The sequence below is a fragment of the Phyllostomus hastatus genome, unplaced genomic scaffold (assembly GCF_019186645.2).
Source record: "Phyllostomus hastatus isolate PE091 unplaced genomic scaffold, TTU_PhHast_1.1 phas_scaffold_55, whole genome shotgun sequence".
Classification (NCBI taxonomy): domain Eukaryota; kingdom Metazoa; phylum Chordata; class Mammalia; order Chiroptera; family Phyllostomidae; genus Phyllostomus; species Phyllostomus hastatus.
This window is the reverse complement of record NW_025334035.1, coordinates 2,683,764-2,711,219: the sequence shown is the minus strand read 5'-3', so window position 1 is coordinate 2,711,219 and position 27,456 is coordinate 2,683,764. Positions and strand designations below refer to the sequence as shown.

At 35.5% G+C, this 27,456-nt stretch overlaps 1 protein-coding gene across 1 annotated transcript in view; it reads left to right on the top strand.

Moving 5' to 3' along the window:
• RABEP1 (rabaptin, RAB GTPase binding effector protein 1) overlaps positions 1-27,456 on the top strand; it is a 108,425-nt gene that overhangs the window by 28,266 nt on the left and 52,703 nt on the right. The window contains exons 2-4 of the mRNA XM_045824179.1: positions 18,825-18,953; positions 23,281-23,484; positions 25,599-25,759. Coding sequence (XP_045680135.1) covers positions 18,825-18,953; positions 23,281-23,484; positions 25,599-25,759 — 494 coding nt within the window. The remainder of the gene's footprint in view (positions 1-18,824; positions 18,954-23,280; positions 23,485-25,598; positions 25,760-27,456) is intronic.

Below are 27,456 nucleotides of genomic sequence, written 5' to 3'. Positions count from 1 at the left end.
GTATTCAAAGTCATGAAAAGCAAGTACCTACATCATAGATTACTCTATCCAGCAAAGCTATTATTTAGAATGGAAGAGCAGATAAAGTGCTTCCCAGACAAGGTAAAACTAAAGGAGTTCATCCTCACCAAGCCATTATCATATGAAATGCTAAAGGGAGTTCTGTTAGAACAAGAAGGTGATCAAAACTATGAACAATAAAATGGCAATAAATTCACAACTATCAATAATTGAATCCAAGTAACTAGGCAAATAAGAACAAACAGAATCATAGATATGGAGATCATTTGGAGGGTTATCAGTTGGGAGTAGAAAGGGGGAAAATGGGGAAAAGTTGTAGGGATTAAGAAGCATAAATTGATAGGTACAAAATAGATGGGGATTTTAAGAATAGTATAGGTGATAGAGTAGCCAAAGTTCTTATATGCATGACCCATGGATATAACCTAAGGGGGGAGATTACTGGAAGGAGTGGTGGTCTCTACCACCACTCCTGGTGGAGGAAGGCAAAGGGGGAAAAAATTGGGACAACTGTAATAGCATAACTAATAAAATATATTTAACAATTTTTTGAAAGATTTTATGTATTTATTTTCAGAAAGAGGGGAAGGGAGGGAGAAAGAGACAGAGACATTGATGTGTGAGAGAAACATCAGTTGGTTGCCTCTTGCACACTCCCAATCAGGGACCTGGCCCACAACGCAGGCATGTGACCTGACTGGGAATTGAACCAGTGGCCTTTCAGTTCACAGGTTGGTGCTTAATACACTAAGCCACACCAGCCAGTGCTCAATAAAATATATTTTTAAAGAAGACTAATAATATAGTGCCCTTACTACTATAAAGAAGAACAATTTATAATTAACATGTATTTCAACATGTAAATAAACATTGTGCTAAATAAAAGAATACTCCTAGGAAGTGGTGTTAACACCTGCTCATTTGATGCCTGAATCTCCTATATTGATATTCTGTATTAAATACTTATAGGAAAATCTGCCTAGGCCTTGGAGCCAGGTAGGTCAATGGTTGAAATCCAGCTTTGAATTTATTTGCTGGGTAACAATAATCAGATTACATAATCACTCAGAATATTTTGTCATCAATAATTGAGGATGATTGATAATGCCTAATAGTTAATGAAGAGCTATATATGGTTTATTTAATCCTTGCTACAGTTGTAGAAGGTAGTAGTATTTCTAGTTCCCATTTTTTATAGATGCAGAAAAGGAACCAGTTTATATAAGTAGGAGACCCGGGATGTAAACCTTAATTTAATTTCAGAGCCTGTGCTTTCAACTATTGCAGTATGCCGTTCCTATGTAATACCTGATAAATAGGCAAATACTTTATTTTTAGCCCCTGTTATTCTTTATTTCAATTTTTCTAGCTTTGAGACTCCCCACCTCTAATATTAACATGAGTGCTGTCTCCTTGAAATTTTTTACCTGTTGGTTTCTGATGTCCTCTTCCAAAGATCTACAATTAACCACTTTTAGCTATTTATCAAAATTCTGATGACCTTGATCTTCCTGAAAAGCTCATAAATGATGCATTTGATGTTCCTTATAAATAAAATATAATCCTTGTTTTTAAAATTTATTTATGAAGAACATTTCTTCTGATAAATGACTTCTAATGTCAAATTTGGAGCTTTATTACTGTACCTTTTTTGTAACACAAGTGTAGGGAGATAAGAGATTATATTTACATTTTAGATTTTCTTTGTTAAAATGAAGGACAGTATGTACATAGGCAATTTGATTTGTTTTACAACACCTATAATGAAGCATTTTTCTAAGAGATATATTAATGTTGCATTAGGTTTAACTTGCCCCTGTAAATGATAAAAAAAAATCCTCAGAATATGCTAAGCCAATTAAAATTTTATATTAAAGGAATTGGTAATGACCAGAAATAATTAAATATTTATTAATAGTTCTCCATTGTGAATTATATCTGTGATTATGTATTAATGTCCTATTATCAGGGATGATGAAAGAATGATGTTTTATGGGTACATTATTTTTTCAGCTAATTTAGACTTAAGCCCTGAAGCACAGAAATGGTAAGATTGAAAAAAAAAAAAAAAAAAGTATGCCTGGCTGGTGCAGCTCAGTTAGTTGGAGTGTCATCCTGTAAAGGTCATGGGTTTGATTCCTGGTCAGGATACATGCCTAGGGTGTGGGTTCGGTCGTGGTTGGGGTGTGTACAGGAGGCAACTGATCAGTGTTTCTTCCTCAAATTTGTGTTTCTCTCCCTCCCTTCCTCTCTCTCACTAATCAATAAGCATGTCCTTGAGTGAGGACTAAAAAAAAAAAAAAAGTTAACCTTAGAGTCCTTTATATGGAACTTTTAAAACACTTAACAGGTAAAAAGATTAGGATGTAGACACACCACCCTCTGTGTGTCATGATTATGGAAGTATAGCCAGTCTTATTTCATCTATAACCCTTTCCCCACTTCCCCTCCTGGATTTTTAGAAATCAAATCTCAGACATTGTATGATTTAACTTGGAAACATTTCAGTATATATGTAAATATAACCACAATACTATTATAACACCTTAAACAGTTAATAATTTTTTAATATCACCAAATACCTACTTAGTGTTGAAATTCCCTAGTTGTCTTAGGATTTTGTTTATGTCCTGACCCTTTTTATTATTTATTGAAAAAGTACATCCTGTAGAATCTTTACTCCTGGAATTTCCTAATTGCGTCCATATGGTGGCATACTTGTTCTTATGCTCTGTGTTTCCTCTAAATTGGAAGTTACATCTAGTCATCATCAGATCCAGGTTTTTTGGAGTTTGTTGTATGTTATGTATTGTGGTGATTTGTTTTGCTTTTTAAGAGTATTTCAAAGTGGTAGTGTGTACCCTAATCAGCAGGCACATGATGTCTGGTTGTCTCTCTTTGAGATGTTAGGACCATTGATGATCATTGTCTATATCTCTTCATTCATTAGGGTTTGTAAAATAGTAATTAGTAGCTGGATGCTTCCATAAAGAAAAATTCTCTTATATTTTGCTACCTCTGAGGTATAGTTTGTGTAGGAAATGGAGAATAAATGTGTGATATTTTCCCTTGACCAATTTTTGAATTAATGACTTGGTTGCTTAGAATCCTTCAAAGGTGATCAATTAGATATTTTTTTTTGGTATACTATCAAGAACACATGGGTTTAAATAAAATCATGTGTGTATGTCTTTTACTTTGTTGTAGTTATTCTTACTGATTGTATTAGTTTACTATGGCTGCTCGAAGAAATTATGACAAACTGGCTGCCCTAAAGTAACAGATTTATTATCTCACAATTGAGGAGGCCAGAAATCCAGTTAGTATTATTGGGCTTAAATCGAGATGTCAGTAGGGCTGTGCTCTTTCTAGAGGCTGCAGGGGTTCATTCATTCCTTGCCTCTTCCACTTTCTGGTGGCTACTGCCATTCCTTGGCTGCATTACTCCAGTTTCTGCCTCTCTTACCACATTTCATGGTCCTTTGTATGTCTCTGTCAAAACTCCTGTTTTCTTTCCTGTAAGGGTGCATGTGATTGCATTTAGGGTCCAGTGGATATTCCAGGATGAAGCCCACTTCCCAAGATCATTAATTTAACTGTATCTTTTGCCATATCAAGTAATGTTCACAGGTTCTGGGGATTAGGAAGTGAATATATCTTGAGGGGTAGAGGTGATTCAGCCCACCACACTGGTGTTCAAATTATCTCATTTTTTGGTCAGTGTGGCCTCTAAATTGACTCCCAGATTCTTTGATACAACACTAATACAACACAAAGGTGTTCCAGATTTATCTTGTATACTTACTGCCCAGGCCTGGAATGAGTCATTTTCCCCAAGCAGCCCTGGTTCCTTATTTTATTTTATATTTATTTTTAGACAGAGGAGATGGGAGGGAGAAAGAGAGAGAGAAACATCAATGTGTGATTGCCTCTCACACATTCCCTACTGGGGATCTGGCCTGCACCCCAGGCTTGTGCCGTGACTGGGAACCAGTGACCTTTCAGTTTACAGGCCGGTGCTCAACCCACTGAGCCACACCAGCCAGGGCCCTGGTTCCTTTTAGTAAGAAAATGTATTTACTGACCACATCTGGGTACTAGTGTGGCATGCATTTTTCTTAGGAATTTTTCTGAAATGAATTGCACTTTACCTTGCTTTCTTAGACTATACTGGATATCATCGAATCTTTTATCAATGACTCATTCTGTTATAAATATTAGTTTTGGTCTGAGCTGTAAGATGGTGACTTCCCCAATGTTGCTGAAGTTTGCTTTAAAGAGATTAGATTTTTTTGCCTTTATATTATTAAATGGTACCAAATTCCAAGTCAGTTCTAGTCATTGTTTTATTTTTGTTTTCCTGTGACCCAGTCTTCCTTGGTATTAGTGGGATCTTTTTCTCACCTACAGATCTTTTCAGCTTACTCTCTGCACTCATCTTTAAATTCCGTTTTTTTCTGTATCCTTGGTTCTCTGATTATCTGACTATGCAAAACTAAGAGTTAATTAGGATATAAAGTCAGATTTATATATTGTAGTATCAATATTAAGTCTGATACTACAGGAAGGGATGTCTGTCTCCTCCTCAGTTAAACATTCAGATGCATGAGTTTTTAATTTCTATTAAGCTTGAAGCCTTTTTGGAGCAGAGGGCAATGTCGTGGCAATGGTGTATGGAGGGGTATATGCTCTTTTCCACTTGGTCAACACTGCTGGACCTCTGGTTCCAGCTCTGGTAAAAGGTATTCATTTATTTGGATTTGGACAGCATTTGAAGTTTAACTACTAGTATTTAAAAAAAAATAAACTTTTTAAAAGAAATGTCTTAGACTTACAGAAAAATTGGGAAGATAGTACAGAGAGTTTTTGTATATTGCACATTCAATTTCCTGTCAGTAATGTCATATATTAGTATGGTACATTGATCAAAATTAATAAACTACTGCATGGCAGACGCTAAAGAATTATGTAGAACAGGACAGGATGGATAGGGGTACTGTTTGTGATCCATCCCAGATAAGGGGAAAACACCTCAACTGCTTGTCTAGGGTAGGGCAGAGGCCTGTTACATGCCATGGTGCATAGGGAAGAGGTGGATCAGAAAGTCTCTGAGATAATTTATGGGAAGCAATCTCTGTTCTGGTCCAGATCTAGCTTGAGAGTCCAGTAGCATCATGTCATTAAACAGTCTCACCTCAACAGAGAATAGGAGTTGTTTAATGGTTATACAGTTTTAATTTTTCAAGGTGGGATGAAAAGAGTTCTGGAGATTGGTTGCTTAACCATGTGGGTGCACTTCACACTTTGAACTGTACTTCTAAAAAATGGTTAAGATGGTAAATTTTATGCTATGTGTATTTTACTACAATTAAATAAAGAGTAAAATAAATATATGTAAATAAGCAAAAAATTAATGAACTAATATTGATACATTATTCCTAACTAAAGTCAATAGTTTATTCAGATTTTCTTAGATCCTATCTAGAAACTACATTACATTTAGTCACCATGTCTCCCTAGGCTGCTCTAGGCTGTGACAATTTCTCTGACTCTTTCTTATGAATTTGCTGGTTTTAAGAAGTACTGGTCAAGTGTCAGGTGTTTTATAGACTATCCCTCTCAGCTGGAATCTGTCTGATGTTTTTCTCGTGATTAGACTGGGATTGCGCGTTTGGGGGAGAAGACCACACATATAAAGTGTCATTTTCCTTGCAGTGTTATCATTCCTTCTGAGGGTAGTGATTGTCCCAGTTTTAAGAAATTGTGACTTTCCTTACTGTACTCTTTGGAAGGAAGTCAGTATATGCTCCTGCCTGACATAGTGTTATGAAATATCAATCAGGATGGTGGTAAGCACATTTTTCCAGAGTGTTTCCTATTTTCTAACCAGTGTTAATCCCTTGTGGATATATTTTTTAAATCAATGTTTAGCACCCTATGAACAGTCTTTAAGAGAATGTTGTTGGGAGTGTCAGTATAATATGTTTCAGTATGAGTTCTTTGTTGCAAACAAAAACAATTTGTTCTGTGTGGTTTAAGCATAAAAGGAATTTTTTTGGATATGAGGTAGCTTACAGAGTTATTAGGAGGGCAAGGACAAATGGATTCTAGGCCCTTGGTTTTCAGACTTTAGCATGAATCTAAAGGGCTTGTTAAAACAAATTTCTGGGTCCTATACCCAGAAATTCAAGAATGTCTGAGACTTTGAACTTCTAACAAGTTCCCAGGTGAGGGTGATTCTGTTGTCTCAGAACCACACTTTGAGAATCACTGCTCTCCTCTGTTAAATTTTAAAGAACATCCAAAAGCTGCCACAAAGTGGCCTGATAGGAACCTGTTTTCTCTGATGCTGTTGAGTATATGGAGCTCCACTTAAATACAGTTGCTATTGCGGCTTGCATTGTTGCCATTTCTGCTTCAAGGAGCTGGACCTATTAACCACTGGGGAGCCACTGAAAGCAGGGAGAATTCAACTTGGTTTCTTTTCTTTTCTTTTCTTTTCTTTTCTTTTCTTTTCTTTTCTTTTCTTTTCTTTTCTTTTCTTTTCTTTTCTTTTCTTTTCTTTTCTTTTTTCTTAAAAAATATTTTATTTATTTTTGGAGAGAGGGAAAGGGAAGGAGAAAGAGAGGGAGAGAAGCATCATTGTGTGGTTTCCTCTCACACATCCCCTACTGGGGACCTGGCTGGCAACCCAGGCATGTACCCTGACTGGGAATCAAACTGGCGACCCTTTGGTTTACAGGCAGGCGCTCAATCCACTGAGCCACACCAGCCCGGGCTCAGCTTTGTTTCCTTATATTGCTCAATTCTGAATTGAAGTTGCATTTGTGTATGTTTGATTGGGGGAGCTTAGGTGACATGGCTGACATGTTCATTTCAAGAGGTATTGGGAATCTGATTTCTGTTTTGTAAAGCTGCAACCCATAAAAACAGAAATATCTTTAAATGTTGAAACTATGTTTAAATGTTCATAAGATGATGGGCGATTGAATGTGGTGGGGGTGGGCCCCCGGCAGGGGAGAGTAATGAGGGAAAAACAGGGACAGCTATAATTGAACAATACAAATTTTTTAAAAAAGGACAAAAAAGATGATGGGCAGTCAAGGATTTGACAGTTGTCTGCAAGGAAAGAAAGCACTTGGACCAAGATACAAATTTTTGTACTGCTTCCTTTATTAAAAAATGTCATCTGAACTGAATAATATACTTAGTGTCTTAGTTGATTTTACATTTTGGCATAAACTCCTTATCTCACTAGACCAGTAACAAGCAGTTTGCATACTACATTAGGGTAGCACTAGTCTACTATAAAGCATAAAGGAGGAGGGAGGGAAGAAAATCTAAGTGTTAAGGTGGCTGACCTTAGGGGTCTAAGTTGGCTGTGATGTAGGTGTGATACTTGAAGCAGGCTGGCAACTTGGGGAAAACAGGGTAAGAGGAGTAGAAGTAAAAATGAGGGCTCAAAATATCTAGGGTTCCAATAAGCCCTCCAGAACACTGCTGTCCAACAGAACTGTAATGTAAACCAAAGAATACAATTTAAAATTTTCTAGAAGCCGCATTAAAAAAAGTACAAACCAAAACAAAACAAAACCCTCCAAATAGAAAAACAGGTAAAGTTAATTTTTTAAAATAAGTTTTATTGAGATTTAATTTATTTACTATAGAGAAACATCAATTTGTTGTTCCATTTATTTATGCATTCTTTGGTTGCTTCTTGTATGTGCCCTGACTGAGGATTGAACCCCCAACCTTGGCATATCTAGACAACATTCCAACCAACTGAGCTACCCAGCCAAGGCAAATTAACCCTTTTAAAATTTATTTATTATTCATGGTTTTTAGGATATCCACAGAACTGTACATCCATCACCACTAATTCCAGAACATTTTTATCACCCCCCAAACAAACCCATATCACTAGCAGTCACTCCCCATTGTGTTCCTCCCCCAACCACTGGCAACCACTATTCCTGCTCTTAGTCTCTAGGGATCTTTCTATTCCGGACATTACATACAAGTGGAGTTTGCAATGTATAGCCTTTGGTGTCTAGCTTCTTTAACTTAGCATAATGTTTTCAAAGTCCATCCATTTGTAACATGTATCAGTACTTCATTCCTATTTATGGATAAATAATGTTCTGTTGTATGAATATACCACCACAATTTGTCCATTCGTCAATTGATGAGTGGCTTCCATTTTTTGGCTATTATGAATAATGTTACTATGAATATTTGTATCTATCTTTCTATGGAAATTAATTTTAATAATGTATTTTATTTACCCCAGTATATGCCAGTGTTATAATTTCTATGCGTGATCACTATAAAAATTATTGAGATGTTTTAGATTTTTTTTGTAGTAAAATCTTTAAAAATTCAGTATATATTTCATACTTAACAGCATATCTCAGTTCAGACAGCCACACTTCAGGTACTCAATAGCCTTGTACGGCTAGTGGCTACCATATTGGAAAGCAAAATGCAAAAAGAAACTCAAGGGGACAACTGTGCTACATGGAGAAAATTCCAGTTTACCCAAAGTCAGAGATGCTTGCTTGTTGGGCTCCTCGATTTCCTTTCTCCCTTCCCCTTTGATGTTTTTAGTAAAATATTCTTATCTCCTTTATTTCAAATTCTTGCTATACTTTAAATTCCTGACTTATATCCCTTTTCATCAATGGGTTTTGGTTATTCCAGCTCAGTTTTTTATTTACTTGTTTATTTAGTAAATGTTTATTGAATGCCTATGTGCCAACTACAGTTCTAGGTGTTGGAAATGTAGCATTGAACAGGATACATAAACTCTCTGTTTTCATTGGGTGTATGCTCCAATAAGAAACAATATTTATTCAAATATTCAGAGAAATAATTTCGATAGTGGCAAGTGCTATGAGGACAGTAAAATTGGCCTGATGAGAAAATAACTTCTGCTGTTGGCAATTACAAATTTATTCTTGTAATTCTAAACTTGTAACTCAACAAAACTGGCTTAAAAATAATTTACACTAGAATTTACTAATTTTAAGCATATATATCCATGAGTTTTTATAAACATATGCAGTTCTGTAAGCATCACTATTATTGTGTTATAGAACATTTCACCCCCAAAAGTTCTATGCCCCCTTGCAGTTAAACCCCTCTCCCCACTTCTAGGCAAGCGCTGGTCTACTTTCTGACACTATAGGTTTACCTCTCTAGAATTGCATGTAAGTGGAATCATATTTTTTTGTCTGGTTTCTTTCACTTAACATACGCTCTTGATATTTACCCATGTTGTGTATATTAATAGCTTGTTTCTTTTTGTTACCAAACTGTTCCATTGTGTGGATGTATCATAATATGTTCATTTATAATGGGCATGTTGGTTATTTCCAGTATTTGGCTAAGTAAAGCTGCTGTGAGCATTTGTGTATAAGTCTTTGTGTGAAACTATGTTTTCATTTGTAGGATTGCTGGATCTCATGGTTAGTGTGTTTACAGGAAACAGCCAAACTGTTTTCCAAAATGGTTGTATTGTTTTGCATTCCTACTGGCAGCCTTACCAACACTTACTAAATCCAAGCACAAAATAAGGATAAAATTTAACTTCACGAATAGTGGATTCCTACAGTCCCAAGCCAGGTCCTGAAATGGCAACATGTAAGTTCTACCTATGAATGCCAGTAAAGAAAACGGAATTATTTTGATGGTTGCCTTAAGTAAGCCTGATATTTAAGTTTTGAATAGCCTTTTTTGGTCTTGTAAGGGGGGAACTGCAATATTAATACATAGTTAAAAAATGCATCTGCTAATCAGTCCAGTGGTAGTCATACTTTTTCATCTTCATTATATGGTGTTTGAAATACTTGGGAAGTAGAGTAACACCAGTTTGTACAAATTGAATAGGTAACAGTCCATTTTTATCCATGCATACTCATATCAGCTCTCGAACACCAGCTTCTGACAGTTATGATAATTGGACTAAATGTAATCAGAAAAACTGTATGCATAATTTGCTTGTTTCTGAAGTTATCCTTGTTTAGTATTTATTTGAGACTTTTTTCATGGTTCACATTTTCAGTATATATTCCACATGGAAACAATGGTGAAATATAGCTTTATGGGAGTATAGGAATAGCACATGGAATATAGTTTATACTGTATTGTTTATCTACTGAACATTCCCTGAAGTTTCCATTCCTTGTTCACAGTTACTTCTGTATTTGTTGACTTTTTCTCAAAGCTTTGTTTACCTGCTTGTCTTAATTGATAACTTTGCTTGAATATACTTTCTGGAACATTTAAAAAATAATTATTAAGTAAGTGGTTTATGAGCATTTTAGGAAATAAAGTGATTTTTAGTTATCACTAGAAGAATCTCTGGAACAAGTTGAGCCAAATGAACATCTCTGTTTTGTAGCAGGATTATGTACCTGAAACTTTAAATTCTGAAGTAGTTGATAGTACATACCATTTGAGAGCCTATTATATGGAAGTTACTTTTATATGATGTTATCTCTAATTTTTATGCTGTGTGATACTCTGCAAAATATCTTTATTTTTTATTTTTATTTTAGATTTTATTTATTTATTTTTAGAGAGAGAGAGGGGAAAGGAGGGAGAAAGAGAGGGACAGAAACATCGATGTGTGAGAGATACATCAATTGGTTGCCTCTCGCACACCCCCACCTGGGGACCTGACCTACAACCCAGGCATGTACCTTGACTGAGAATTGAACTGGCGAGCTTTTGGTTTGCAGGCTGGCACTCAGTCCACTGAGCCACACCAGCCAGGGCAGTATTATCTTTATTTTAATATTGAAAACCTAGAAAGTTTTCAACTATTTGCCCTAGGTCATATAACAAAAGATTGTGTTGGGTTGAAGCATAAGTTTCTGACTCCAAAATTATGGATGGCTTATCTTTGAGTTTTAATAAGGCATTTGACTACACCAGTATGAAATCATGGATAAAATGAAGAAATGTAATTTGATACTGAAGGTAGTTGGAATCTCATATATCAGTGTCAACCTCCACTGAGGTCTCTGGTGATAATACCAATGTACTCTTCATTAGTTCTAATTTAAAACTTTGTTTAAACAAAACAAAACTCAGTAACTTAACTAAAATTGTACCAGGTATAGGTTGGAGGTAGCCTTGGCTTAATTACAGTACAAGAATTAAGGATAGTGTTAGATTATGTTAATGTTACAGGCTAACATTAATCTAATATGGGGTTGTGGCCAAATAAGCTAGGGTATATTTATAGTATGAAAGCAAGTAATAGCCCCCAGATATGATGTTTCTTCTAGACTCTATGTTAGTATTGTGTTAGGATCAGTATGTCCTATTTTATGTAGATTTTGACTACCTGTAGAATGCTGAGAGCAACTGAAGTGAAGAATTTAGAAATTATTAAAAGATCAGGAGGGATTTCATCTGGAGAAGAAAAGAGAGGACAGTGTGGGAAGTCAGATATTAGAAATTTTCCTCTTGAATTCTGTAGGGCAGAACTAAGATTTCTAAGGAAGCTGATTTAGGGTTGTGTTACCAAAAGTAGATATTTCTAATAGATGACCACTCATCTAAGGGAGTGGCTGAGGCAGTGTGGGAGGAGTAATCTAAAATCTGAAGAGTGGAATTGGCTGCCCCATGAGCCCATGAGGCAGTGAACTGTTATTTATGTTTGTGTGGAAGCCATATGATCACCTATCTGTGATGGAATGGATTCCTGCATGAGTTAGTAATTGGTGGTTTTCAAACTATTTAAAATTCTCTTCACAGTATAAGAAACACATTCTTCATTGCAGCCCATTATAAATGTGTGAGCACAGGTTTCCCTGCTATCTGAAAGTAGAGTGTTCCTGTCAAACATTTTGTAAGCTGAAATGGCATAAAGTGAAGAAGCAGTTACCAGTAGTTTATGTAGAAAATTTTTTGAGTGTTCCCAGGCCCTCCAAATAACATAGTATATCATACCAAATAACATATAAAACCTAAAATAACACTAGCATATAGTAAAGACAGTGCCACATACACTGCCTCTATAATGGCTCCCTGCAAAACAAACACTGAACACTATTTTTGCTTTTTGCCTTTTTTCCTGAAAACAAATTCTCTTTCAGTTAGTGAAAATAGGTAGTGCTAATGCAGGCCTTTCATAAAAGCAGAGCAACATAAGACAGTCTTTCAAAAAGTTGGGGATACCTATATCTGAAATACAAATTTCATGAAATAACATATACCCATATTAAAGGTGTTGTTGATATTTTCTATTTCATTATTTTTAAAGGGCATATTGCTAATCACTAAATTGATTGAGAGACTCAGTTTGAAATACACTGGATTAGAATCTAAAATCCTTGCAACACTATGATCCTATGACTGTTCCTACTCAAGTAATGTTAGACCCAGAAAACTGCACACTGCAAATGCCAGGAGGTTATTAATTTTGGTCATAAATGTCTTTAGGGAGGTTGAAAATGAGAAAACATTCCTGTGTCCTTTGATTCTCCCCACCACCACCCTTCCCACCTCTGCTACCTCCTCCCCCAAATCAGGCTTTTCCATTGTTTCTTCTCCTTAATTCTGCCTTTACCCTTTTGGAGAATCCCTTCTTAAATAGTTTTCATTATCTCATTTTTCCCCTGAATTAATATGTGGTACCAGTTTATTCTTTCACTTAATATTTTTCCTGGATTCATAATAATACCTTCAGCTAATTAATGTAAACACCTAATCTTCCCATAAGAAATAATCAACTTTCTTATTTGAAGTTCCTCATGTTAAAAGGGCCATCTTTTATCTGAAATATTTTAATAGCTAATTATTTTTGAGAGTTACAAAAAAAGTAAGACAAAATAAGACTTTTTACTTTGATTCACAAAAGGAAGGCTAAGAATTTGTTTTGTGCAAACTTCTTAACTAAATGTTACTCTGTTTTGAAATTGGTATATCTCAGTAAATGGGCAAGATGAAAGGGTTCAGTTTCTTACTTAAAGTTGCTAATGGCAGATGTTTTGGGGATTACTGTGTTTTTCGGACCATAAGATGCACCTAGGTTTTAGAGGAGGAAAATAGGGAAAAAAATTTTGAAGCAAAAAAATGTGGTAAAATATTTACTAACATAAATAACATAGTATTTCACCATTGTAAATGGAAACAGAACTCAACAGCAGCATTAACAACCATTATTTCTCCCAAGTTGGGGGAGTGTGTCTTATAGTCTGAAAAATAATGGTATATAAAGTAAAATGGGATTGTATAACATGAAAAGACAACTTCCTATTGTACTAAAGAATTTGATTATTTTTGTGTTAAGGAAAAAGTGATTCCCAAATGCTGTTTGTTCTATGACTGTAAAGTGATTGGTAATGTTAATCCAAAATTACCTGCATGTGGATTGCTGTTTGTCTGTGACTAATATTCTCTAGATTAATAATTCCTATCAGCCACACCTGTTACTGAATAGCAAGTGGGGTTCTGCTGCCTAGGCAGAATTCTGGAGACAGAGGTTTGGTGATAAAGGAAAGGAGTCTTTATTCAAAAACTACACAATTTTGGAATAACAGCTTCCTACATGCATTAGTCACTTAAACCTACCAATTAAGGCTATAGTCTTTCACATCTGGGTTTTTCTGTCATTCCCCTTGTTCATTTTTAATTATCTTATTTCTATAGGGTTAGTTTACAAACCAAGCAACTTAAGATATAAAAGCCACACAATTCTGGAAGAATGTCAGGCTTCTGCCTCAGATCTTGTCCCCTCTAGAACACTGAAAAAAGAATAACCCTGCCACCCTCTGACAGGCCAGCTGGATCCTGGACTGCACCTGGAGTTCCTTATCCCAAATACTATCCTTTGGGAAATACAGGCAGCTGCATCACAGTCATCCAGGCATCTTTGAGGAGAAGAGCCTGAGAGCCCAGTCTCTGCCCTCCTTGTATTTTAAATCTTCTGGCCCATAGTTCCATGTGCTCTGGAGGCCTTCAGCTTCTCAGCCAATCCCGTCCTAGGCTGTTTATCTTTGCCTTGGGCAACCTCCTCCTAGGGCCTCTTCCTACTCCTCCCCAGTGACATGATCAGCTCTCCCTGTATCACACCCACTCTACTTTTCCTCTCTCCTTCTGTGAGACATGCTAAATAATTATGGATTTACATAAATATTAGACACTAAACAAGTCACAATTCAGTGTGTAGATTTACTGCAAATAATGATCATTTTTAGTAATTCCTAAAGGAAGCTGGACAAGATAAATTTTTAGAGTGCCGAAAGAAGGCTAGCTGGAAGACTACTTCTGAAACAGAAGAGATTGTGTTTTTGTTTTTCTTTATTTTTATTGTTGATACTGTTATAGATATCCTTGTTTCCCCCTCTCTGCCTGCCACCACCCTGTACCTGCTCCCCCTTCCCTCTGGCCATCACCACCACACTGTTGTCTGTGTCTGTGAATTATGCACATATGTTCTTTAGCTAATCCCTTCACCTTCTTTCATCTAGTTCCCCCTGCTCCTCTCTTGACAGTTGTCAGTCTGTTCATGTATTCATGCCTCTGTTTCTGTTTTGTCAGTTTCTTTTTGTTCATTAGCTTCCATATATAAGTGAGATCAAAAGGTATTTTTCTTTTTCTGACTGGCTTCTTAAGAGAATCTAGTGCACGATAATCTGAGGTGGACCTGAGGCAGTGATGCTAGCGCTGGGGATCCACTGCAAATACAGATTATCATTAGCAGAGAGGTTTGGCTGCACAGAGACCATAATAAATCAATTGCTTGCGGACTCAGATCAAAACCCTATTAGTGAGTAGCAAGTGACAAGCTGCATCTGGTGGCAGGCCATCTTCCCCCACTCCACCCTGCTCCCCGGCCATGGAAAAATTGTCTTCCACAAAATCTGTCTCAGGTGCCAAAAAGGTCGGGGATTGCTGCCCTAACCAAGAGATCTACCTGTCCAGGGCCTATATAAGTGTAATTTTAAAAATGTCTAGTATTTCCCTGTGGCTGGTATGGCACCGTGGATTGAGTACCAGCCTGTGAACCAAAGGGTCTCTGGTTCAATTCCCAGTCAGGGCACATGCCTGGGTTGCGGGCCAGGTCCCCAGTAGAGGGTGCGTGGGAGGCAACCACACAATGACGTTTCTCTCCCTCTCTTTCTTCCTCCCTTTCTCTAAACAAAACAAACAAACAAACAAATAAATAAAATAGTATTTTTAAATATTTTAAGACCACTGAGTGGAACAATTGACATAGAGCAATATAAAATTATAATCATAACTAAAAAAGGGAAGTACTTCATTACCTTTAAATCCAATCAGTGTAATTTATTGTTTTAATTATCCTTTGATTCAGAGAGGCAGCCCCTCAGTATAATTTGGCATCTTCTTTCCAGACTTTTTCTGTGTGTGTGTGTGTGTGTGTGTTCATAGTTCATGTCATATTGTGTATAATTTTGTATCTTGTTCTTTTAAATTAATATAATATTTCTGGCTTGATATTATTCCATACCTAAAAGTGTCGTTTTAAAACCAAATGATACACAAGTTAAGACTCCTCAGTTTCAGGAGGTGTTCAGATTCTTTTGTTCCACTGGAGTATCTTCTTTCTCTTTTTGCTTGAAGTAGGTGTTTTTGGATATTAAACGTCTTTAAATAAAAAGATTCTTGTTGTAGTAATATTTGACCTAAACTTCTTTTTTCCCCTTCTGTTGTTTTTGTCTCATCAAATTTAGTGCAGTGTTAGAAGAATGTAGTAGTAGGACACAGCTTGCAGTTTAAAAATATTTTTATTATATATTCTCCCATTCATATCAAAATTAGGGAAGGAGATATAGCTGAGAATTAGTGAGTCTTTCCTTCACTTATTTACCATATTGTTCTGTTTTCTCTTCTTTCTGTTTTGTTACTTAATTTAGACATTTAAAAAATTTAAATGATTTTTATTTTTTAGTTACAGTTGACATACAATATTATATTAGTTTCAGGGGTACAACCTAGTCATTAGATGTTACATGACTACTACTAAGTGGTCAACTTGATAAATCTCATACGCATCTGACACCATACATAGTTATTACAATATTATTGTATATTCCTTATGCTATATTTTACATCCACATGACTATTTTGTAGCTACCAATTTATACTTAATCCCTTCACCTTTTTCTCTCATCCCGTGAACCTGTCTTACATCTGGCAACTGTCAAAATGTCCTCTGCATCTATTAGCTTGTTTCTGTTCTGCTTGTGTGTCTTATTTTTTAAAATTAACTTGTTGATAGGTACATATTTACTGCCATTTTATTATTCATTTTTCCTTTTGGAAAAGTGTTAAAAGTAGCCATTGCATAAGGTAGTTTCCCCTTTTTTTCTTATTACTCAGGTAAAGGTAACAATATAAAGAAAGAATGTATGGAATGCTTAATGAAGGCTGGTATACTAATAGCTGCCAGCTGTTAAGTTATGGAAAGCTTAATATTGTTGAAGGTTAATATTAATGCCAATTAATTTGTCTATGATGCTTTGGAGATACTTAGTAATAGGGAAGGGTATGCAATGGAAGTATAAGGATGGAACTGAGTCAGAATCATGAGACTGGAAGTGACTTCTGGTCTTTTGTAGCTATATATGGTTACTTGATCACTCTGCCTTTTTCCTTTATTTACTAAATAAATATCACTAATTTAATAGTTACAGCTAACAGTTTTTTTCTATATGTCAGGCTAAGTAATTTTTAATCAACTATTAGCTAATTATTATGAACTACTTACTAGTTACATTGTAGAAAAATAATACAGCATTTTGTGTGATGAGAGCTGTTTACAGCTTGATTTATAGTTGGTTGCTAGTGCATTAGGATGTGCCTATTTGTAAATTTTCTTGCTGTCTTATGCAAGGTGAATTGATTTTTCCAGATATAGCAGTAGAGGCATTCTTGTAAAAAGCCATTGTTTTGGCCTTTTTCTGTATAGTAGAATTGTTAGAAGTACTTGAAGTAAATTAAAATTTTTTTAATTAAAAAAATGGGAATAAGTTACTTGCTATATCCTCAAAGGGATCATGATTCCTGGAATTGAAAACTATCCTGAAACCTCGAGAGAGGGGTGTGAACTTCATCTGACCTGGGTCAGAGCCAGGACAGGGTTGGGAATAGTGAAAACACACTTAATTGTATCTGCAATTTTAAAGGCTGAATTTTAGTTTTTATTAATTCATTAGCCTCAGTTTTTAAATATAAATATTATGTTGAAAGGTATGGGTATTTTGTGCATGTATGTTTTGGTGGAAGTAGGAATGGAGCCCTTCTCTACCTCATGCAGTAATCAGTAGTTGTCAGTAATATTAAAGTATTAAGTGGAAAACTTGTTTAACAATTGGATTTGGACAGTGAAAGTACAAGAGAAATAAATAGCACAGAGATCAAGTTTCCTTCGTGATTTTCAATGGCAAATATGAGAAAAATGCACATTTCCCCATTCCAGTGGATTTTCCATTCTTCTTTTTCTCCAAACATTACCAAATGTTCAAATGACCAGATGCCATTCTTAGCTTTGACTTAAAGACCCTAATATTTGCTCCACAAAATGACTCTATCTTTAATGACGTGGAACTCAAAGCTGCGATCATTTTCTCTATTCTGCCATGAATTGCATCAGTACTGTTAGATCTGTGGTGAGGCTACTCTGAAGATGTAATGGGAATAAACATACTGGTTTTAGATCATTATTTATTATCAAAGGAGTTGTAGAGAACTTTGAAAAGCACATGGAAGAAATTAACGAGTCATACTTCTAATACTAATAGGTAAACCAGGTGCATTTTCTAGTCTTTTTTTCTATGTACTATAAAATTAGCTCTTAATTAAATTGAATAAGGTGTTGAGTGCAGGGAAGATATGCAGAGATAATAGCAGATCATGGTTAAAATTATAGACAAATCATTATCTAGGGTTGGTTTGTGTTAGGGAACTGGGTGGGACTTCAGCTGGCTTAAGTAATTATGCGGTGGCATTAGTACTGATAGGTATCCCCTAGAGGGGTTAGGGTCATAACTTTGGCTGGGTTGCTGCCTGGGCACGAGGAGGTCAAGGGTTGGACTCTTGAATTTCCCACTCCTTGCTTGAACCAGAAGAGTCTCTGGGTTTGGTCTGGATAGGCATTTAATCAGCTGTGGCCAAATTGTAGAGCCGCTAAAGTAAAAAAAATGTGTCCCAATCTCTGCCATACCACAGTCAACATTAATCTAAAAAAAAGATGATCTCCTGGTAATTGAGAGTTCATAGAGAATATACAGTTCTGCATCCTTTCTATATGAAAGAGTTTTTTTACTGTGATTTCAGTATAATGGTAATGAATCATCTTGAAATTAGAAGAGTGGTTCAGGCTGGTATGGCTGTCCTAATCAGGGAACCTGTTGGATTCTGCTTATAACAACACTTGAGAGAAATAGGAGCTAGCAAGATTGGCAGTGGGTTCATTTGTGGGAGAAATAGCCCAAATAACTTAATATTTAACAATTCCAGAAGTGGACCGACAATTCTGTCAGACATATGAAGGGACTTTAAAGCTCTGTTTTGAGAAATTTGCTGTATGTGATTCCCGTATATAGGCTGTTTCACTTTATATGATTGATTCATGGTGTGTGTGTGTATTAAGTGTAACAGAAGTGTCTTTTTTTAAGTTACAACTTCCTAGAATATATTAGATCTTTGGAATAAACTTAACTACTTGTTTCATTATAGAAATGTGCAGCAAGAATACTAATTTATTCTTTTAATAGCTTAAAAATGAAAGTTACTACATGTTAACTAGTATCTTTTTTTTCCAGTTTCTCTTCAGCAACGGGTAGCAGAATTGGAAAAAATTAATGCAGAATTTTTACGTGCACAGCAGCAGCTTGAGCAAGAATTTAATCAAAAGAGAGCAAAATTTAAAGAGTTATATTTGGCTAAAGAGGGTAAGTTTATGTTTTCCCTTAAAGCCCATACTGAAACTGCCTTAAAAAATGCCAGGTTTCTTGGTAGTACAATGTTGTCGTTGAATAAACCTTGATTTTATTTATACTCACATTGTATAATAAAAGCCTATTTAGTGGTAAGGGTTAAGAATAGAACTGAAAAACAAGCCTAAATATGTATTATTCAGATTTTTCCTTCTCTTTTAATCTTAATGGTGGTATTTAATATGGTAGTGGGCTATATAGTTCTGGGACACAGGACTTTCAGTTCTTTTAACACTTGAGAGATAACCCCTGGCAAATCAGGACTGTTGGCATTCTAATAATAGCTTTAGCCATGTTATGTTAAAATTGATAGTTTATGGAATTTATCCAATAATTGTTCAGTTATTTATTAATACATATTTGATTAATACCTACTATGAGGCAAACATTGTGTTCAGGTGCTGGGTATATAGAAGGAGCAATAGTCATGTGGTTCTTTAACTCAAAGAATTTGAACTCTGGTGAAGAATATTGTTATTAAATAATTGTGAGTTGTTTAAAAAAAACAGCAGATACATGAGAGCATGTCATCAGTGACCTAGTGTGAGGGATAGTGGCAGGGCTTACATTTTGGGTACTGAACCAGGAAAATATGGATATGGTTTTCATAGCCCTCTGGACCAGTGGCTTTCAAACATTAACATGGATAAAAATCACCTGGAGCCCTGGCTGGTGTGGCTTAGTGGATTGAGCGCTGGCCTGTGAACTGGAAGGTTGCAGATTTAATTCTTGGTCAGGGTGCATGCCTGGGTTGCAGGTCAGGTCTCCAGTTGGGGGAGTGTGAGAGGCAAACGATTGATGTTTCTCTCGCACATATTTCTCTCCCTCTCTTCCCCTCTCTCTAAAAATAAATAAAATTTAAAAAAATCACCTGAAGGACTTGTTAGAACATGGTATGTTGCGGTGAGGCCTGAGAATTTGGGTTTCTACTAAGCTCATAGGTGACTACAGTACTGCTAATCCAAGAACCACAGTTTGAGAAGCACAGCTCTAGACTAATGATCATTCAACTTTTAAATATATGTTTATTTCTAACTTAAAATTATGTAAAGGATGTAAATTCTATCATATTGTCAATATTGACACTTTAAATTGCTCGTGGTATATAACCTGAATGCTGAATTTGGATTCCTAGTATTTTGTTGAGTATTTTCGCATTATATGCATAAGGAATATTGGTCTGTAGATTTTTGTGGGTTTTTTTTTTATTTTGCTTGTGATGCCTGTGTTCGTTTTGGTAATCAGGGTGATACTAATCTCACAAAATGACAGCACTGTCCACTTAGAGCAGTTCTCTTCATCATTGGTCTGGAAGTTCTATCATGAGGGCAATTAGCCCTCATCCCTCACATCCAGTAAAAGGAGTCCAGACTAGAAGGAAGAAATAAAGCTATTTCTATTCCCAGATGACATTTTTAGTATATAAAATTGTATGGAATCCACTAAAAACTATTCAGACTAATATACAAGTTCAGCAAGGTTGCAGGATGCAAGATCAGTGTGCAAAATCCAGTCGTTATTTCTATAATACTTGCAATGAATAACCTGAAAAGGAAATTTTAAAGAAACAATTCCATTTATAATAGCACCAAAATGAATAATGTATTTTGGAATAAATTTAACAAAAAGTGCAAAACTCGTGCTCTGAAAACAAACACAAAGATTTTAAAAATAACTAAGTAATTGGAGAGACATATCAGGTTTATGAATCGAAGATTAATGTTGGTGATGCTCCCCTGATCTACAAATTTGATGCAGAGTCTTTTAGTATCAGTTCTCTTCTTTGTAGAAATTTACAAGCTGATCCTAAACTTTATATGAAAAAGCTAGGGAACCAGAAGAGCCAAAACAGGGCCCAGTCTTCCTTCAGCCTCTTTTTATGGTTTTCAGCTATGTGGAAACATGCCAAAAATTAATGTTTAGGCTTGATATTTGTGGTATTTCTGTTCATATTGACAACATGGTGGTGAATAGCTCTGGATAATTTTCCAATAAATCAAAAAGTTGCAGGGATAATTAACAGGAGGTGTTAGTTATATAAACTTGAGCCTTGACAAAATTGTAGTTCTCAGAAATGAATAAAGTATTTCAGAAACAGTGCTTTTGCTTTTATTTCACATTATCAGAAATAATTTAACTCTTGGTATATGGAGTAGATACACACTTTTCTTTTGTGTTTTCATGTGTTTATGTCTTTACTCAGTTTCTGCGTCATTCTTAGTCACACACCATAATTTCTTAGATATTTGTTTTTCCTTCAAGGAAAATTATTGTTATTTTAGATAATTACTTTCTGCAGTTAGTGTTCTTATAATTGTCTCTGGCTAGTGTTTCAGAATATTTTAATAGTGGGGACAAAGTGATATGAAACTGATGTTGAGAGACTAAATAAAGATTTCTTAAATGACTTAAAATTAGCATTATTAGGTTTTTATTTTAGATAATTACTTTCTACAGTTAATGTTCTTATAATTGTCTCTGGCTAGTGTTTCAGAATATTTTAATAGTGGGGACAAACTGATATGAAACTGATGTTGAGAGACTAAAGGTTTCTTAAATGACTTAAAATTAGCATGATTAGGTTTTTTCTCTGTTATTTAGACTTAAATAGTTAATTTTTGTGATTGGTAATCATGAACATTTTCACAACTTTTAAAAGTACTTTAATTGATATTATCTACTTGAATTTTTCATGTACTTAGATATTTATGCAGAAGAGTGTTGCCAATATCCTGGCTTAATGGCTTGTGATTTCTTCGAAGTAATACAGCTGGTACACAGTACAGTTAGATCTCAGATCCAGTTGTTTGTGGCTAGTTGACTTAGTTATTCTCTCTCTAAAGGATAGTGATAGCTTTGAAAAGATGAACAGTTCTTTTACATAAATGTCTCATAACTTTTAGATAATGGTAGGTAACAAAAAGAAGTTGAGAAACAGTAGCAGACAGGGAAAAGTTATGTAAGAAAAAAATAAGAGTTAACATCCAGTATATATGAAATACTCTTCCAGATTAGAAGAAAAACAGTTTATTAGAAATACAAGTGAAGAATATCATCAAAGAGGAAATACTGGTCATTAATAGGTATATGAAAAGATACTCAATCTCTCTATTAATAAGCAAATAAATATTGAAACTATTGCCCTCGCTGATGTGGCTCAGTGGATTGAGTGCTAGCCTGTGACCTTGAGGGTTGCTGGTTCAATTCCCAGTGGGGGCACATGCCTGGGTTGCAGACCAGGTCCCCAGCAGGGGGTGCCCAGAGACAACCACACACTGAGGTTGCTCTCCCTCTCTTTCTCCCTCCCTTGCCCTCTGTCTAAAAATAAATTAATTAAATCTTCTAAAAAATATTGAAACTATTACCATTTTCTACCCATGATGTTGGCAAAAATTTTAGAAAAATGGAAAATAGTGATTATTACTAAGGGTATGGGAAACATACACATCCCTCTATATGGTAGGTTCATCTTTTTTGGAAGATGGATTAGCCAAACAGATGTCCTTCTTAGGCTTAAATCATGTTGCAGGCACACCAGATAATGTTTAAGAGATGGTAAGGGAGTGCTGAAAAATTAATTCTACCTTTAAAAACTTGTATCTAGTAACTGCCATGTTTATTAACCATTTCTTAAATGTTTACTTGTGCAAGCCCTGGCTGGCGTAGCTCAGTGGATTGAGTGTGGGCTATGAATCAAATTGTCGCAGGTTCGATTCCCAGTCTGGGCACATGTCTGGGTTGCAGGCCACAGCCCCCAGCAACCGCACATTGATGTTTCTCTCTTTCTCTTTCTCCCTTTCTTCCCTCTCTAAAAATAAATATATAAAATCTTTAAAAAAAACCATAATACTAAATTTAATAAAAAAATGTTTACTTGTGCAAGGTACTGTACTAGTAAGCATTTTCAACAAATTGTTTTATCATTAAAACAACCTCCTGAGGTGAGAATTTTTATCCCCATTTTGTATGGATGGATGTGGAATTGAGGCTGTGGAGGTTAAGTGAGCTCATTTAGCCAGTTGGTAAAAGCTTAAATTTAGCTCTAAAACTATGGCCTTAATCATTAAGTGACTACGTAACTAATAATTTATTTGTGGTACCCAGCATACCTTAAATTTTACCTTTATAAAAATTTTATTTTCTAAGTTAACTGTCAAATTTAATGCTTAACTTCTTTATTAAAATGTTACCATTATAAATTTGATGCTTGTTTCTTCACTTCAGTGCCAGCCTGATAAATGTGAGTCCTTCATTAATGGAAAGTTCTTTACCTTTTCCCCAGAGGATCTGAAGAGACAAAACGCAGTATTACAAGCTGCACAAGATGATTTGGGACATCTTCGAACACAGCTGTGGGAAGCCCAAGCAGAGATGGAGAATATTAAGGCCATTGCCACAGTTTCTGAGAATACCAAACAAGAAGCTATAGATGAAGTAAAAAGACAGTGGAGAGAAGAAGTTGCTTCACTTCAGGCTGTTATGAAAGGTAAAGGCAAAGAAAGTTAAATATTTTATGATTTTCCAAGATCTGATTCTGATTATTGAGAACATTTTCAGAGTTTCATTTGTGACTTTATGTATTACCATCTTTAAGATGTATTGTTATCTTCAAAATAAAAGGGAAGTCAGTCATATTGTATATGAGTATGTCATCTGTATCTTTAACAAATTTGATAAGAGAAATTATTGGCCAAAAAGTTCATTTGTTTTTTTTCCATGAGATTACTCTAGTAGCTCTTAGTTGTCTTTAACTTCATTTGAAACAGTTTTGTTAGGTTGTATTGTGACAACTGTCATTAGCATGTGTTTAAAAAAAAAAAACAAAATGGGTGAATTTTTGTGTAGTCACTTTAATATTGAAGATGGAAGAAAATAAGCAATCTTTTTGGCATATTATGGTTTATTATATCAGGAAAGGTAAAAATGCAACTGAAATGCAAAAAAACAAGAGTTGTGCAGTGTGTGGAGAAGATGCTGTCACTGACCAAACATGTCAAAAGTGGTTTGCGAAGTTTTGTGCTGGACATTTCTTGCCGCATGGTGCTCCACGGTCAGGTACACCGGTTGAAGTTGATAGCTATTAAATTGAGACATTAATTGAGAATAATCAGTTGTATACCACAAGGGGGATAGCCGACATACTCAAAATATCCAAATCAATAAAGTTATTGGTGAAAATAAAAAATGTCTTTTATAGAAAAAACCATATGGGTTTTTTGGCCAGCCCATTATAATGAGAGGGTTAAAAAGATACTGCTTTAAATGAAAACTATATTTCATCATAAGGTTAAAGCAGGGCTTCAAAATGGATTTTCTTACAAGAGTCAGGCAAGTACTGTCAATGAATAAAGCTGTATGGGGGCACTATGGAGACTAGAGACTAGTAGGACTAGAGAGACCTCCTTTGCAAAGAGTAAACTTACTTTTTACACTTACTAGTTCCAATTCATTATTGCCCATCCAATCCATTGTTGTCATATCTTTTACATTTTTAAGGAAAATTTGGATTTTTGTATGAAATTTTCATTGCAGTTTATGATAGCATAGCCTGTGGGTTAAAATAAGCTTTATGGGATGCTGGTTTGGTCTAAAGGAAGAGAAGTAATTTGGTCTACCTAATTTTGGCACTAGTGCTTAATTACTTTCTGCAGTTTCTGAGAAAATGATATTGAAATGATGTTGCTCCTGAATCTTTGAGTTTCTGAAATTAGTTTTATTATAAATGTAAGATAGTGATATCGCATTTTTAGGACCATAAGACACACCTAGGTTTTAGAGGAGGAAAATAGGAGAAAATTTTTTGAAGCAAAAAATATGGTAAAATATTTAATAACTGTGACCCCGCTCCACTGCCACCCCCTCCCCCACAGCGAGCCAGGCAAGCTACATTTGGACTATAAGTTACCATTTCTTCCTACATTGGGGGTGGGGAGTGTGTTTTATAGTCTGAAAAATATGGTAGCTTTTTTTCCCCTCCAACTTAGCAGTTTTATGTCCTTTTTGCCTTAGTGCTATTTGCAAGAAGTTGGGTTAAGTTTAGCCCTATTTCTGAGTTTGTGGTTATCACCTATGGATTACTGTGAGCCTCTAACAATGCTGACTATAGTGGATTACAAAAATAGGAGTTCATTTTCCTTACAGAAAAAGAAATCCAGAGGTAGGTAATCTAAAACTGGTTACAGTGGTTCCACAGTGTTCCCAGTGTTCTAGACTCCTTCAGTCATTCTGTGCCTTCGTCCTTAGTATGTGGTTTTCAACCTCATTTTGCTTCATGGCTGAAAAATGACTGGTCCTCCTTCAGTCTGCCTCAGAAAAGGAGGAAACATTGGCTAGAGTATATAATCTTTCCTAAGCTTTCCTCATCTGTAAAATAATGTTACACAGGTTTATTTGAAGATTAGAGATGATGATTTAAAGCTCTTAGCAAAATTTCTACACATAATAAGAACTGGAAATGTAGTTTAGCTGTTTTTAGTGAATTAAAAGATTCTAGAACTTGAGCAAAAGCTTTTAATATGACTACTTAAATTTTAGTGTATCAGAACGTAGTTTTTTTTTTCCAGAATGCTTAGACATTAAATGTTTGTTGATGTCTTGTAGAAACAGTTCGTGACTATGAGCACCAGTTCCACCTTCGGCTGGAGCAAGAGAGAGCACAGTGGGCACAGTATCGAGAATCTGCAGAGAGGGAAATAGCTGATTTAAGGAGAAGGCTGTCTGAAGGTCAAGAGGAGGAAAATTTAGAAAATGAAATGAAAAAGGTATGAAGGAATGTATTTGTAGAAATATTTCAGTCCAAATGCAAGCTGCTTTAATATTATTATAGTAATAGAAGATGTACTTTTACATTTTCTGTTAGAGGAATTATTTGAACATAAACCTAAGTATAGTACTAGATACTGTATTTTGCCATGTATAATGGTTACAATACCATGAGTATAATAGTAGATATAATAATCCCATGCATAATATGCACAAAATGTGGGTGTGCATTATACATGGCAAAATACAGTAATTTGATGTCCTTCCCTCATATTGTGTATGGGAAACTCCCTCATCTTCTTCAAATCCTTGATTAAATATCTCTTCATGAGGTGTATTTTAGCCAGACTATTTACCATTACAACCTATCCACCTTCCTCTTCTTATCACCTTTTTCCTATTCTAATTTTTCTTTTTCCATAGTGCATATTTTGTGATGTACAGAGCATTCACCAATTTATTATGTTTATTATTTGCTGCTTTCCCCTTCTTGCTAGCATGTAAGCTCCATGAGGAAGGAGTATTGTTCACTTGTGTATCCTAAATGCCTAGAATAGTATCTAGTACATAGGTGTTCAAAAAATATTTGTTGAATTGGTGTTGTTTCTTGATGACTGTGTCTAAACCAAAGCTTTAATTTAGCCTTTTTCCTTAATATACCTTGGTTCCTTTGTGACGAAATGTACTACGTATTATGTTTGAACATATTACCATAAGATGCCTGAACATAAACCAACTAAATACAAAGGGAAACATTTTATCATTGAGATAATTTAAAAAGCTTTTGGCCAGCTTGGTTAAACTTTTACATTGTTAATTTATATGCATACATACATTTTAATTTTTAAAATTTTTTGGTAAATTTTATTGATTATGTTGTTACAGTTGTCCCAAATTTTTTCCCCTTGCCACCATCCACCAGTATCCCCAATCCTCCAGTGATCCCCCCATTGAGTTCATGTTCATGGGTTGTGCATGTGAGTTCTTTGGCTTCTATCTTTCCTGTACTGTTCTTAATACTCCCCTGTCTATTTTGTTCCACCAATTATGCTTGGTCCCTGCACCTTTTCCCCATCCTCCCTCTTCACCTCCCCCTGATAACCCTCCAGTTGATCCCATACCTATGATTCTTTTCCTGTTCTGGTTGTTTGCTTAGTTTGTTTTTGTTCTTGTTTTTTTTTTTTAGGTTCAGTTGTTGATAGCCGTGAGTTTGTTGTCATTTTACTGTTCATAGTTTTTATCTTCTTTTTCTTAGATAAGTCCCTTTAACATTTCATATAATAAGGGCTTGGTGATGATGAACTCCTTAACTTGACCTTATCTGGGATGCACTTTATCTGCCCTTCCATTCTAAATAATAGCTTTGCTGGATAGAGCAATCTTGGATGTAGGGCCTTGCCTTTGATGACTTGGAATACTTCTTTCTAGCCCCTTCTTGCCTGTAAGGTCTCCTTTGAGAAATCACCTGACAGTCTTATGGGAACTCCTTTGTAGGTAATTGTCTCCTTTTCTCTTGCTGATTTTAAGATTCTCTCCTTATCTTTTATCTTGGGTAAGGTAATTATGATGTGTCTTGGTGTGTTCCCCCTTGGGTCCAAGTTCTTTGGGACTCTCTGAGCTTCCTGGACTTCCTGGAACTCTATTTCCTTTGCTAGATTGGGGAAGTTCTCCTTTATTATTTTTTCAAATAAGTTTT